The sequence below is a fragment of the Homalodisca vitripennis genome, chromosome X (genome assembly GCF_021130785.1).
Source record: "Homalodisca vitripennis isolate AUS2020 chromosome X, UT_GWSS_2.1, whole genome shotgun sequence".
Classification (NCBI taxonomy): domain Eukaryota; kingdom Metazoa; phylum Arthropoda; class Insecta; order Hemiptera; family Cicadellidae; genus Homalodisca; species Homalodisca vitripennis.
Window position 1 is genome coordinate 14,988,526 of NC_060215.1, and position 16,563 is coordinate 15,005,088.

At 35.8% G+C, this 16,563-nt stretch overlaps 1 protein-coding gene across 1 annotated transcript in view; it reads right to left on the bottom strand.

The window, feature by feature from the left end:
• Nucleotides 1-13,804: 13,804 nt before the first annotated feature.
• The window catches only part of LOC124368720, a 34,986-nt gene continuing 32,227 nt past the window's right edge, over nt 13,805-16,563 (bottom strand). Inside the window, exon 2 of the mRNA XM_046826028.1 lies at nt 13,805-13,884. Within this exon, the coding sequence (XP_046681984.1) occupies nt 13,881-13,884 (4 nt within the window). The 3' untranslated portion in view covers nt 13,805-13,880. The remainder of the gene's footprint in view (nt 13,885-16,563) is intronic.

Sequence of the window (16,563 nt, forward strand, 5' to 3'; positions counted from 1 at the left end):
AACGAACGAGCTATGAATAGATCCAGGTTTAATTTGTTAGTACTTTACTTACATATATTTCAATGGAGGCACTCCCCTCCACCCATGGCTCGGCCCTCTAAATACAGTGTGCCAGTCGCCGACAGTAAGGTACAGAGCCAATCACCGGGATACTAGACTCTTCTTCCGTCATTGCGGTGACGTGACGGTTAAACGATAAAATAGTGAGTTTCTGTTTGAACGCCTGCCGTCGGATCTATAAAGCTGGGCCACTACTATCCAGCTCCAGACTACTACTAATGACGAATTCATAGCCTTGGGAGTGCTAGACGCTACAAATTATCACTACCTCTGTCCCTTTATAAGTGTAGTAATGTTTAGGTAGAGTAGCAGGTACGGAATTAGGCCCTTGACCTTAGACACTGTACCAACACCTTGAACCAAACTACGATAAGATATCTGATCAGCTGAGTGATAATGACGTTATCGTTACCTTGCTTCTATCACCCCTTAAGAGTAGTTCCATTTAAATGGAGTAGTAGGTACCCAATGAAGCTGCAGTTAATGAACCAAAAAATAACCAAACTACGATAAGATATCTGATCAGCTGAGTTATAATGACGTTATCTTCGTTGTACCCTTGAAATGGCCAGACGCCACACATAATTACTGCTTCTGTCTCTCTATTAGTTTAGTAACATGTATGTGGAGTATTAGTGCCCTAAGGCTCTTGACCTCAGTCAATGAACCAAAAGAAATAAATAAAAATAAATCAAACTATTACAAGACCGTTCAGCTGAGTGATAATAACGTCTTCTTATCTATAACATCTACAGACTATCACTTCCTTTGTCTCCCTGTAAGGGTAGAACGTGTGGATGGTGTAGAAGGTATACAATTAGGCTCTTGGCCTTACCGCTGCACACAAAAAAACTTGAACCAAACTACAACAAGACATCTGATCAATGAGTGATATTTAGTGATAATCGTCACCTTGAGAGAGCCAGACGCCACAAATATCACTGCCTCTGTCTCTTCATAAGGGTAGTAAAATATAGGTGGAGAATTAGACTCTTTAAAGTATTATTTAAGAATTAATGATTTTTGTGTACTTATTGTTTAGTTATTATTTTGTGCACAATATTTGGTTATTTAATTCCTTACACGAATTTTTCTTAGTTATATTTTCCAACTTTTGCGCTGTTTCTGATTACTTCGCACGATTTTGACGTGGTTTAAAAGTTATGAATATTATCCTTAAAATAGGATTTCTACTCGGGAAGTATATTTTTTTAACTCTCGAAAATTAGCTGTTACAACTCATTTTAAAATGCTGAAAGTAATCTTTATTATATACTATGACAAATTTTAAATAATATTTACTATGGCAAAGTGTATTGCATTCATTGCTAAGATTACACAATGCCTTTTCCAAGAAATTAAAACTCGAACATTTCTTAAAAGTATATTTCAAATTCTGTCTCAGCATTTTTTAAGCTAATTAATTCTCGAATGGTTGAAGAATTAAAATTTTATTTGGATTTATTATGGCAGTTTCGCGTGGTTTCGCTTGATGTCGGTTATTTTCATTGTAAACGTGTATGAAACTTTTACAGTTTTAACATTAATTCAATTTCTCAGTTTAAAATAAACAATTATCAATTGGCAAACTCTTTTCATCGCAATCTCTTCAAAAGGGGAGGTATAGTCATTTTTGTAAAAAATATGTAAAGTTTGAGCCTTTTTAACTCGAACTTTCTGACTTGGATTTTAAAATTAGGTAAGTGTTTCCCTAAAATCCTCTGAAAAGATAAACGTTGTCGGATTGTATGGGGATCTACAGAGGTTGCAGCGATGCATTTTTTGAGAAACTTAAAAACTTTTGTTCTTTTTTCAACCAAAATCCAAGCATTTCATTATAATTGGTAATTTCAATATGTATGTCTTAGACCACACCAACCCCATGACCCAGCGGCTTCAAGACGTGTTGAATTCCTTTGGATTGGAGTGGGCTGTGAACTTGCCCACTAGAGTGACCGCTACATCGTGCACAGCCATTGACAATGTCATCACAAACATTTCAACTGCTGTGGTCTCTGTATTGGACACCATCTCTGACCATTTTGCGCAGGAGGTAAAGCCGGAACCCGAGCACCAAACGGTCTCTACATCCCAGAAATGTTGATCATCTCTGTTAGTCTCTTTAAAAGGAATCCTGGAATTTTCTTAAACAATTTTAAATCCCCAAATGAAGCATTCAACGCATTTAGTTATTGGCATAACCACACATCTTGACACCACTTGCCCATTCAAAATGTTCAAGGAAAAAATAAAATTTCACAATAATCAATGGGTTACCTAGGGCATTATCAAATCAAGAGAAACATTAAAATTTAACTACCCCATATTTAGGGAATCTCAAGATGAGCTGTTTAAAACTTTTTCAAATTCTATAAGAGAATTTACAGGAAAGTCATAAAAGGAGCTAAGGCCTTTGATTGTGTTCACCATGCCACTCTGTTGCGAAAACTGGAATAATATGGGGTGCGTGGTCTGCCACTGAAGTGGTTGAAATCGTACCTCAGTGACAGATGTCAGTTTATAAACATTTCCAATGTTAGTCACAGAGAGCTCCTTTGAACCAGGGGGTCCCCCAGGGATCTATCTTTGGATCTGTACTGTTCTTGATTTATGTGAACGATCTATCAATCCAGAATGGAAAGATAGTTAATACGCGGATGACAGGACTCAAATACCGCTTTGGAAATAGAAACTTTTGTTGAACTGAATTCTTGTATTCAGTATTTCTCTGTCTTGAAACAAACAATGCAAAATTAAACTATATAAGTTTTTGTCTCCGTCAAAAAATTAACGAGATTCAACCCATTGCCATGGTAGTGGACACCCTTTTAGAGGAAGTGGAATCGACTCGTTTTTTTTTAGGAATGCATCTCGGTAGAAGATTAACTTGGAACGACCATGTTGAGCATGTATATGCAAGGGTTGATCGTTTTTGCCGTGAGGAATTTAGCACAGTTTTGCTCTTTTAACGTTCTAAGAATGGCCAATTTTGGCCCTATTTGACCTACTGCACGCCCCTTTGGGGTGGATGTGCCACGGTCAGATTCAACAAAGTTTTCAGATTTTAGAAAAAAGTCATTAGAACCGTGTGCAAATTGAAACCAAGAGAGTCGTGCCTCGATGCTTTCAGGGAGCATGGTTTTCTGACTTTATGCTGCCTCTATATCTTTGATGTAGCTTGATGTTGCTGATTCCGATGTGAGTTATTGACGTTCACAGGTATGATACTAGAGGTGGGGGCAGCTACAGGATGCAACATCATAGAACACTGACATCTGAACAACTTCCTTCACAAGCTGGTGTCAGGTTAATTAATAATATCCCTGAGAGCATAAAACATGTCAACAACTTAGCCCTGTTTAAACCTCGATTAAAGGACCTTTTAGTGTCAGAATTGTCTGTAGATGAGTTCATGTTATGCCACTTGGACCACTAATTTTCGTAACTAAGTACCGATACTGAAGCCATGTATCAATGAGAGAGAGAATTAAATTTAATGTAATTACGCGTGCAATGAATGAATCTTAGAGTAGTAAACTTTTTAGCTTTATTTATTGACGTTTGCAAATGCAATGTAAATTTGTTTGAAAGCGATAAAAATATAATTATTTATTATTTGCAATCCCAAAATGAAATTTCCGTTTCAAACCTCTAAGAAGGAATTCAAACCAAAGCATATCTTTTATATTTATTCTACTTTAATACATGACAAGGAGAAGGTGTTTGGACGCCTTTACTGTCAGTGTTCCCTCGAATATTGCACATCCCAAGATTAGTTTTCATTCATCCCATCTACCAAGTTTCATTTTCGTTCCTGTAAACATTAAAAAGTTTGAAGCGAGTAGACTACTTTATCAACAGTTATATATCTTATACGTAGTGAACATACAGGGTGTAAAAAAGGTCCCGCACGGGTTTGATAATTCCAGAACGATTACAGATAAAAAAATAAAACTTGGTACATCATTACTGCACCTTTAAATCTACTTTTTGAAGTAGCTACCATATTATTGTATTGTCAGGGAGGTAGCCCGCAAGGAGTCAGAAGGAAATGTTAAATGAGAACATACGTCGAGTAGTACATCAAATTAAAAGTCTTTATTAGTAGAGTACGTTGCCACAAATCCAACCTTAAAGGGTTCTCTCTTAAAACAATTATGCTGGTTTAAAGTTTGAAAAATTTACGACGTAGATCCTTTTCTAGTTGGTTTAATATTAATTTCCTTGGCTCAATTTTTGAAAGTTAAAGTCAGTAAATAGATACTACACTTATAAAACAGTTTTTAAGGTAGTTAGTGTATCTTTACATCCAATGGAGGATGGTCTACAAGGAGTTCGGCAAAAAACTTTAACGTAAGCATAGCTCAAGATGTACATAGTTTTGAAATGAAATGTTTTATACATCAAGTGAAGTCCAAAGCCTAACCTAAAAATAAGAATGTCTACCTACATTGTAAATGTTTCAAACTTTAAACCAGCATAATATTGTAAAGAGTACGAGGATTTGCGACATAGTAGTCTACTAATAAAGATCTTTTAATTTGATGTACTACTCGACCTGTGCTCTCATTTAAGATTTCCCTCGCCTACCGCAAGAATCCTTGCGGTCCATCCCCTTGGCATGGCAAAAAATTGTACTTACTTCAAAAAGTAGATTTATAGATGCAGTAATGATTTACCAAGTTTTATTGCTTTACCTTCAATCGTTCGAGAATTACTAAGCCAGTGCGGTACTATTCTTACATCCTATAAAATTATATTTCTCTGTTATTATTTGTATAATTATGTAAGCATTTGAGCCAGAGTTTTCCGGAGCGTACTTTACAATAACCTTTGATTCCTGCGGGTGTGGTGGATATTTAAATACACACAAACTTACTTTTTTAATAAAAATATGAGCATAAGTTTACCCTGTTTTATTATTAAGTGTGTACTCTACTTTTAAGCTAACAATAAGGATAAATATTTGTTTTTATAAGTAAATATTAAATATCTTTCCCCTTCTTCTGTATGTTATTGAAATTTATGCTTTTGGCTAAGTCCAACATGGAAAGTTTATTTTCTACAATTTACCTGCAAGATGTTGAATTATAACAGACATGTTTTATTTTCTGTGAAAGCATGATCATTGGTAATTCAAGAGATATGCTTAGTATAAAACGTTATTAAACACACATAGGACTGAAGTGATCTCGTATTTTGAGCGTAATATGTGTGTGTGTGTTAACTATGTTAACTATACTTTAACTATGTTAATATGGAAGGTGGGGTACACATGCACAGAACTCGTAACGTATTAAATACAAATGTGTATACTATATTTTGATATTAATGGTTTACGTTCAAAATATATACAATAGCCAAGTCCGTGTTATCTACATATATTTATCAGAAAACTATTGTAACTTAAGTTGTACGTTCCACATATTGTAGTGATTACAATGCTAATATTAGCATCACATGGCCATTGTAAGTTACCCAAAGTGATCTACCGACACTTTGTAACAGTGGAAATGCTAGTCAATTAGTCTATTAAAAACATAAATTCTGTCTAAATCTGTCTAGATAATAAATAAATAAATTAATATACAAATAAATAAATATATAACGTACTACATTTTACTGGTGATATCACCATTATAACAACTATCTATTATTTAAGTAGCTAATTAACTAACTATTACTAACAATTTCTTACCAAATCTTTGTATCACTTAAATTACATTATGAAATTACAATTTTGAAATCCCTTTCATTATTACATTTTAAATCACTTACATTTGTTATATTTATTATTTTAAAATAGTAAAATGATATCGTTTGCCTGTTCAGAGCAAAATACAAAACTTTTGATGATGCTATATACAAAACATACGTATATTTACTTATATTTCTCACAATGCTCACTTAAGTTATGCGCCTATTACATTGTAAACCTTACTGATTACAATAAGTATTATAGCGACGTAACTAATGAGCCAAACTAGTATAAACCACAAAACATTCGTTTTCATATCAAAATAAATATTGTAACATTTAGATTCTTGTCACAACTCTACCTCGATATATACATAATTATGTATGTTGAGTGACACAAGCGTTTGAATATTCTTTGAGACCCTGTATAACAATGTAAGACCTGTATATCCGTGTGTATGCTATCAGTGCTTTAACCTCCTTAAAATATTGAGGAAAATCCTGCTTATATGAAATTTTACTAAAGGTGTGATTAGACCACCAATACTAGAAAAGTTTACGCTTATTTATAAATGTTGCTGGGCTAACAATTATAAATAATAACAATCCAATACAGTGCTCTATATATCGAAACACATAACAGTTTATTGGCATTTTCTGTATTCTGTCATAAGTACTATTGAAGAAATCTATCTATCGACAATGATATCTAAATTTGTTGAATGATATTGAAGTTCCTCTTATAATCCTTAATACTTGCATGGTTTTTAATCATGAAACCTACTGCCCTAAATAGTACACATTACACTCTGAATAATCAGCAATAATGCCTTAAAACTTTTAAAAAATGGTGTGTAAATTCTTAGTTACAAATAAATATTAAATTCATTGCAATGAAACCTTTACTGTCCAGAATCTCACCGAAAAGCCATAAAAAATGTATTTAAAAACTTGACGAAATACTACGTTCAAGTTTAAACTTATAGATCGTTAGGTAAAAACAGTAAGTTACATGTGCTGGAAGGCTTCATGGCCTGTACCTTTTTACCGGTTACTATGATGATTTGAATCGTATATAAACATTTTAACAATTCCATGTTAGGCCTATATAGTGTTAATGCTTTAACAAGTATTTTACGGCATTAAATCAACATAACAGCAAGTACAACTTTTAAAGTACAGTGTAAGTAAGTTCGTGTGATATGACACTTATGACAGAATTCGCACTTCCGAGATGAGGAGTAAAACTTGAAAGTGTTGAAAATTTGGAGGACGGTCATAATCAATGGAATAAATTATCTTTGGTTACGGACGTGTAATAAATAGATGAAAGTGTACTAGTAGATGTGTAGTAGTGTGATAGATGGAAGGTTAATGACTTGTAGGTGCCGGCTGCGGCTTCTGAGCGTGGTAGGCTAAGTCCTGGGCACTCTCTGGGACGTGTAGGCTGCGAGGGTAGTTATCGTACTGGGAGTGGTAGGTGTTGCTGGGAGGGGTGGCCTCGGTCGCAACAATGCTACGACCCCACAGTCCCCAACCGCCACCACCGTGGTCGTGCTCTTCGAAATCGTGGTGCTCTGAAACACGTCACATGTAATTCATCAAATAGTCTAAAGCTTCATTATTTTAAACCAGTCTACTAAGCAGCAAGTACTACAGTGAAGGATAACCACCAGTAGAGCATAAACGTCTGTGTTACACTACCCAGTAACACAGAACGAAACTCTAAAAAAAGTAAGGTCGCCCACGTTTTATTTGTTAAACTGAATACTAGCAGATCATGAGTGTATTAAACATTCTAATAATAGCTTGAGTAGAAAGGTTATGAACAACTACGCAACTTTCTTCTAGACAGCTTAAGCTTGATGAATCGTAGAAACAGAACCCGTAACCTTGTAGCGGTAACTTTATAGGATATATGAAGTGTTATGCTATTATACTATATATGAAGTGGCAGACCGAGAAAATAAGTTATGGAAGTTAGGCATCATTCCTTTGGCCAGCTCAAGTGGCCAGAGCGATTAGAAGATAATGAGGATTTCTCCAACTCATGATTACTCTGAGTACGATACATTGTGTGGATAACCCTTGCCCACATGACAGACTGGCGTTCTTGAAAGGGCATCTTCAATTTCTGGGGTGTTAGGGATATTTGGGTTGTGACTGAAAAACTGTGGAGTTTTGGACGGGTCGTGGTAAAGTAATTGCAAAGTCGACTTGCTTTGGTTTTATGTAGGACGGAGTGTTGGCTATATTATGAACAGAAAACGTCAATGTAGATGAAATATGAAGGATTTTGAAAGTGCAAATTGTAACTGCAAATGTTTTTGGACGTAAAGAAATTTCCTTGGGATAAGAGAAAGATGGTGTCTTTTGGGGAGCTTTTCCATAGATTCATGAGGATGAAGATAAATAGAAAAGAGAAAGAGAGAGAAATTTAGATTAGGAGACAGGTTTAGTTATCTGGTTTAAGATTAGGATAATTAGATTAAGAATTAAAGAACTCAGTTATTTCAATAAGGAAGGATGGTAAGGTCTCAAAGATCTAGTAAGTGATTGGGTGGAAGTATTCGATGGCTATGGGAGTTAGGGTACCTATGTTTTAGTGAGGGTAAGAAGAAGGCCACCTATTTAGTGGCTTGGTTCCAAGGAGGCACACGGCATGAGTCTTAGAGTCTTAGAAAACAGCAGTCTTTTTAGATAGAATCAGAAATAGTGAACTAGACCAGGATGGGAAAAATAAGGAAGCGTCAACCCAATTCAGATGTCAGTGGTATGTGGGGAAAGTAGTCCACAACACAGAGTGATATGTAGGTGAAGGCATGTACCTACATGGCATGTACACAGGAAGTGGTAAAGTGATTCAGATTACCTTCCTCAATAAGGAGGATACCGGGCCACAGAAGGTGGAGATACAATTTCATGAAGGTTCGATTGTAAGTGAAAACATCTTAATATTTCCTTAGGGAACAGGCTAAGGAGGCTCTAGGGCTTGTAGTCAGCAGTAGTGGTGTGAGTCTGGGTGGAAACATTAAAACATATCGAAAACGAAGTACTCATTCCTGTCAGACTGAGTGTGATAGGTTGTGAGAATATGCACTACTTCCTTCTGCTGAAATTTTGCAATAGATCATGGTCAAAGAATTTTTATAAAACTACCAGCGTGAGGTAGGTAGAAAGGATGGTCACATTTTGATGGTATAACGATTATGTATAGTACATTACACTACCTTATTCTGATCAACTTACGTGTAATGAGTCATAGACTAAGAGTCCATGTAATTTTTATTACAACGGAATAAAGTGCCATCTATCATACTTAGATAGATACTTAGGTTGTGCCGTGGGCTTTGTCAAATCATGACTGGTTATCTTTGGACTTCTAGAGACAAAGTGTAGAATATGGTCATCAGAGCTGCAAGTACTCAGCAAAGTAAAAAAAAATTATTCAAATAATCTACATGAACTAGTTATCCAAACGGTTCCATATTCTTTGAATATTTTCGTATTATAAGCAACAGAAGCAAACTGGAAATGGTTATGAGATAGTAAATTAAGGAAAGAATTTGGAATTGTGCTGGTACTCACAATACAGACATAGTTTTAATTAATTCTCCTTTCATGTGTGGATTGGTTAGTCAGGTTAACTTACTTCTCTGTTGTGGCTCTGGTTTTCCTTAACATGAGTAATAGAGTCTCGGTTGAAAAGTGAGTATCAAAAACTTACCGTATTACTACGCTCCAAGGTGACCATATCAGAAAGCGGTTGTACACGATGAAAAGGTGATGTTATATTAAGACGATGTAAGATGTTAGATGTAATATTCCTCTGGGACCGAGCCTCAATGAAAAGTTATCCTTATCACTTTGCTGCATGAGGACCAATACCTTCCCCCATCTATCCATGTTTCATTTACCGATTTAGCCAATTTCCTATTTTATTACAAATACTATCACTCGAGTTACACGAAGTGTTTCCAAGAAATCATGTATACATAATATAGTATTTCAGCTAATATTTAAATCTACATATTCAGTGTATTTCATGAACTATTTCATTGTGTATCTATGCGTCACTTAGATTATATACGATGTTCGTTACAGATTTCTATACAATCAGCACTGACGTTCTAAGAGTATGAGACAAGGAAAAATTCGTTGTTGGGACAATCGGGGTGATTTCTTCGTAATCACTCTGCAAAACCAAAACCTAACTATTGTAACTCTGTAAGATAAGGTAAGGAATTCATAGATACTAGTAATGGTGAAGGTCATAAACGTTCTGTAGAAACTGTTTTTCCGAGGACTGATCGATAACGGTTGCTGAGTGGAAAGGACGCAGACGCAATTCTAGACATTATATAAATTGATGGACTTTGACTAAAATAGGCATAAAAATAGTATGGAATAAATTACCAATAACAGCTTTTCAGTGCACTTTGGGTCTAGAAGACAAAATTCAAGACCCATAAGTGTAACGTCTAACAGTTGCCTGTTTTTTCTAAAATTGGAATGTAAGTTGTGTGGAATAGATTCTAACCGGCAATAGCCCATTTTAAGCAGATGATTCAGACTCGTTTTTAACACCTTTTTGAAAACCTGCTATATACCTTCTTTTAGTTACAAATCGTTCATGAGTGCATTTATGAATTAATTATTTTTAGATAGCATGTGATAAATGTATTATTAAATGATTTGCTAAATAACTGATTGTTTTAATTCTCCTATTAACTACTCCTTTCTGTGCACTGTGACGTTGATTATTGCTGTATTCCTATTGTAAAGCGGGTAAACTACTTTTACGAGCAAACAATTCACCTTAAAGCTCTGGTAGATAATTATTGGATCGGAGCTTTCAGAACCTATAATCCGAGATCTGAAATATCCAAATGGTGAAAAATCATCCAAGAGCAAGGAAGTCTTTTAATGCCTATGACTCCCTGACTGGACGGTTCTCTAGGAATTTAGGCTTTCATAGGCCTTCTAAAGGTAGAGAGTTCTAAGAAGAAAGAAATTTCCAAATATTATATTGAAAGGATCTGGCATGAATTCCGACAATGAGCATAGTAGTATTCCTACGGTCCGGATATGAGTGAATATTTCCTAAACATGGACTATTTGCACTTCCTCTTTGGTAGAGAGGGAACTATATTGATCAAGGCCATAAAATTTATTGTGTAAACATAAAACCTAAGCTATCTTAATATTGAAAGGAGGGGTGCCAGCTGTGTCTCGCATTTTTTGAATCAGCTGTTCTCTCTAAAGACTATAGAAATAAAAATGTGGAGTTACCCTCTAAAAGGATGGCGGTATCCGATTTTCATCCTCCTGTAGTTCTTCCAGGATTTAAGTGCTCGAACTACCATAAAATGTTTTACTACTACGATGACTTTTGTAATCATCGATGAAAAGAGCATCCGGATAATATAAATGCAGACATGCAGAGAGAGAGAGAGAGAGAAAGAGAGAGAGAATTCTGTGAAGTTCGTTCGATTTCTAAATCAGTATTTGAATGTTTCTGGGTTTCCTCTGTACCGCTAGCAATCGTCGAGGAAGGAGCACAGGTTATGACTGTGTCGATTAGTGTGCCAATTATCACACATGACTCCGCAGATTACTAATATCTTTAAATGCCATAGTCAGCGGTTCCCCAACGTATAAATACCAACATCACCTGAGTGAAGATATTCTAATCCAGAATATGGTATCTACAGAAAATTCTACCAACTCCTGTGTAATTTTACTTCTACTACTTTTACTTGTCTAGTACATAGATTCGGTCTCCTATGAACTTTTTGCCATTAGTAGAATCCTTGGTTGCCACACAGGTTTATTTTTATATCGTGGTTTATCAATTAGGAAACGTGAAAAACTGTGAGTAGCAACTTTTGACCCCAGTTCAGACTATTGTCTATCGTGAGAAGATGTGCTATTCTCTCGCTATCTTTCAAATGAGGTTTCCAGGCTATGTGATTGCGCAACAGAGGAAAGAGTTGAATAAATAAAAAAAAGTAAAAGTGAAGTAAAGATTTCTTTTTTACCAGGCAAATTTAGAGCTAAGAAGACCTTTCTAGCACGTAACCTGGGGACCAACGGCTAAAAGGTGACATCCGAACCATCATATCCTGGAAAATGGTGTCCTGGAAATAACAACTTCATTAAGAAACGAATTTTTTCAACCTCTTATAATCTCGACCTCTTTAAACACTACATTTTGTGAGCAGGACAATTCCTAAGGCAACCGTGATGGCGCAGTATTGGGGTATGTTAAGCTGGGAAGCCATCGCATCCTATCCCAGCATGCTGGACGCTAACCTTGTCATTACTCTGGGATCGAGGGACCTGGGAGGATGACCTGGTAGCTCATATTTTTTGCTCTTCTTTATGTCAATATGATGACATTAACCATAGGCAGTAAACTAGGTTTAAAAATATATCATAGACTTTTATTCGTCTACATTTTGCAGGCTTGTCCAACAATCTTATAGCTAGTAAGGCGGTCAGGTCATATTCAGTTAATCCAGTTGCCTATAGATTCATCAGCATCACTTCATTAGTCACAAGAACCTGTCTAATATCATGATGGGAGCATTCAAAAAACGGACGTAATCGACTTGTATCAGAGTTGCTTTTGAACTGGAAACCTCACTGTCTCAGAGGTTATATTCTCTGAATCGTTAAGCGTTGCCTCTCTGAACGTGGATGTTACAAATATTGTTTAACACTTTAATCCAATTTGCCATTGCTAATGTTTAGTTGGAGTAATGGATTATGCATGGGCTTTCACAGCACCCGACGAGTCTACAGAGGAGCTCAATATTGTAGTCTCTTCTTGGGATTTTGTTTTTAGTATTAAGTGCCATCAGGTAATAATTTGTGCTTAAACTGATACTCTTCTTTTGTTTGCAAAACCAAATTGAGATCCCCATACGTCTCTAGAATGAATTGAGCTAGTGGCGTTAACACGGGGGTTCGGTCAATTAAAAATAGGTTGGAAATACACAGACGACGATTAGAGCTGCCAGTTCAGCGCGGGGTTTTGTAGTTCTGCAAAACCTTGAATTCTCCATGACAGAATTGATTTGGGATCTGCATTTTGGAGACCATCTTGTCTCTCCTACTTATGTCCTTATTCAAACACATTTCTGTTTATGCTTCTAGCTATAAAGATCGGGGCTTTCGGAAGCTAGGAGTTTCAGGAGGCTGGATGACTCAAGAAGATGGATGATTCAAGAGTCTGCATTATTCAAGAGGCTGGATGATTCAAGAGGCTGGATGATTCAAAAGGCTGGATGATTCAAGAGACTGGATGATTCAAGAGGCTAGGAACTTCAACAGGGCAGAAGGTTGCAGAAGTAGCAGAGCCTGTAGAGAATGAAAGCATCCAGATGGCTTAAACTTCTAAAAGCTACAATATCGGAGCTCTCAGCGGTCGTAGAGAGATTGAATCCCGAAGAAAACTGATCGAATCAGATATGATTGAGTCATAATCAATCTTCTCAGATTCCACGATTAGTAACTATTTCAGACTGGTTGAATCAAATCATACATGACTCTAAATTTCATGTGTCTGCAATGCAAGCGAAACGATATTTTGCATGATCCGAATAACTACTACGTAGTATTGGCCGTTCCACAGGTTGTTATTGTGGTGTCATTCAAGAGTATAGAGGCTTACAAAAATTAATTAGAACAGAGCAAGGACGATTCAACAGAACGTCTACTTTAAAACTTTGGCCGACGAGCCAAAGGTCTTATGTTTGTCACACCTAATGCAAACGTTTTATAGTCTTCCTATTTTCCTAATACTCGTACATTAATAAATGGAAGAGTCCCTAGAAACGTACAAAATCTAAAAAGACTTACCGGGCTCGTAGTGGTGCTGGTGATGAGCATTTTCATAATAGATGACCTTCTGGGGGTGGTGCTTGGATTTTATCTCTAACCAGATCTTTACGATGTTGCTGACCACGTAGACAATGGCAACCAACAGGAATTTGAATTGCAGGAACGTCTGAGCGGCCATCAAGAGCATTTTAATCTTTTGCTTGATCAGTAGACCTACGATGATCAGTTTCAAGATTGCCCTCTTAATCGCCTTCTTCACCTTCTTCTTGTGCCCTCTAGCTGAAACAATAAAAGCCAAGTAAACAAATGTGTGGTACACAAATGAAAAAATAACGATGTTTTCTGGATAATATATTAAAATAAGAAATGATAAATATTATAATAAAACTAATCAAAAATATACTTTATAATAATACGAGCAATTTATTATAATAATTAAGATTATTTATTCAAATTTAACTTGAATCACAACTTTATATTGATCTATATTTATATCTCTTTCTATTCATTTTTAAATAATCGATAGCAAAATAACCTGCCTGCAGACAAATAAAGAAATCGTAATTTGTCTTTATCTTTTATATGTAAAAAGCCTGAAGTAAATTTAATTAATAAATTGGCATATCACACACACACCTTGTAGAAAGAAGGCATTTGTTTTTAGATATGCACTAGTTATTCCGAAGAAATAATAGAGTTCTTTTTATTTATTATGCAAAACTATATTCATTACAAAATTTGCTAAATTACCCAGTTACCCAAATTACCCAGAGTAATTATTTAATTTGATTTCAAGTTCTTTACTATATATACTTTTTAGAAAGAAAAATGTGAATACCTTTATTAATATAATCTACAATAATATATCTAAATTATTTAGTCGTATTATTATCCTAAATTTAATCACAGGAAGGTAAACCTTTTTAATTTCTCTACACATATAAATCTTAAAATATTAGGTTTTAATCTTAAAAATAGATAAATAGTATAAAATGAATCGGAAACTTATCACTCAAAATTTTTTTGTGAATTCTTAATATTGTATTTCCAAAATAAATAAATAATAAACTATTAATTTAGAATACGTAGAACGTTAGAAAATGCCTTTAAAATATGCAGGTGGGGCTGAATCTGTAACATTGTGTACTTTAGCTAGTCAGGAATTGCTATATAACACTTCTAGTCCCAGTAGTCCATTTTAATCTGCAAGGAGTGTAATTACCCCAATCCGCCATACTCACGTGGGGCTGAATCTGTAACATTGTGTATTTTAGCTAGTCAGGAATTGCTATATAACACTTCTAGTCCCAGTGGTCTATTTTAATCTGCAAGGAGTGTAATTACCCCAATCCGCCATACTCACGTGGGGCTGAATCTGTAACATTGTGTATTTTAGCTAGTCAGGAATTGCTATATAACACTTCTAGTCCCAGTGGTCTATTTTAATCTGCAAGGAGTGTAATTACCCCAATCCGCCATACTCACGTGGGGCTGAATCTGTAACATTGTGTATTTTAGCTAGTCAGGAATTGCTATATAACACTTCTAGTCCCAGTGGTCTATTTTAATCTGCAAGGAGTGTAATTACCCCAATCCGCCATACTCACGTGGGGCTGAATCTGTAACATTGTGTATTTTAGCTAGTCAGGAATTGCTATATAACACTTCTAGTCCCAGTGGTCTATTTTAATCTGCAAGGAGTGTAATTACCCCAATCCGCCATACTCACGTGGGGCTAAATTTTTAACATTGTGTACTTTAGCTAGTCAGGTATTGTTATATAACACTTCTAGTCCCAGTAGTCTATTTTAATCTGCAAGTAGTGTAGTTATCCCAATCCCCCAATACTCACGTGGGGCTGAATATGTAACATTGTGTACTTTAGCTAGTCATTTATAGCTATATAACACTTATACTCCAGGGGTCTATGTTATGTGCAACGAATGTAATTCTGACTCACTGTGTTATATCTCGTACATCCAACTGTTGGAAAGTTTACAACATTTACCGTGTATTTTTGGTTGATCTTGTGATCTGGTCAATTGTAATGTATGCAGTCAGTGTATAGAAATAAGAGGCCGTGTACTACACTACACGTGTTTGCTCATAGTAGCTCTAGTATTTTAACATCTTCCCGATACTGGGAAGTTGTTCTTGTGATCTGGTCAATTGTAATGTATGCAGTCAGTGTATAGAAATAAGAGGCCGTGTACTACACTACACGTGTTTGCTCATAGTAGCTCTAGTATTTTAACATCTTCCCGATACTGGGAAGTTGTTCTTGTGATCTGGTCAATTGTAATGTATGCAGTCAGTGTATAGAAATAAGAGGCCGTGTACTACACTACACGTGTTTGCTCATAGTAACAATATTGGGAAGTTGTTCTTGTGATCTGGTCAATTGTAATATTTGCAGTCAGTGTATAGAAATAAGAGGCCGTGTACTACACTACACGTGTTTGCTCATAGTAGCTCTAGTATTTTAACATCTTCCCGATACTGGGAAGTTGTTCTTGTGATCTGGTCAATTGTAATGTCTGCAGTCAGTGTATAGAAATAAGAGGCCGTGTACTACACTACACGTGTTTGCTAATAGTAGCCCTAGTATTTTAACATCTTCCCAATATTGGGAAGTTGTTCTTGTGATCTGATCAATTGTCATGTTTGCAGTCAGTGTATAGAAATAAGAGGCCGTGTACTACACTACACGTGTTTGCTCATAGTAGCTCTAGTATTTTAACATCTTCCCAATATTGGGAAGTTGTTCTTGTGATCTGATCAATTGTCATGTTTGCAGTCAGTGTATAGAAATAAGAGGCCGTGTACTACACTACACGTGTTTGCTCATAGTAGCTCTAGTATTTTAACATCTTCCCGATACTGGGAAGTTGTTCTTGTGATCTGGTCAATTGTAATGTCTGCAGTGAGTGTATAGAAATAAGAGGCCGTGTACTACAC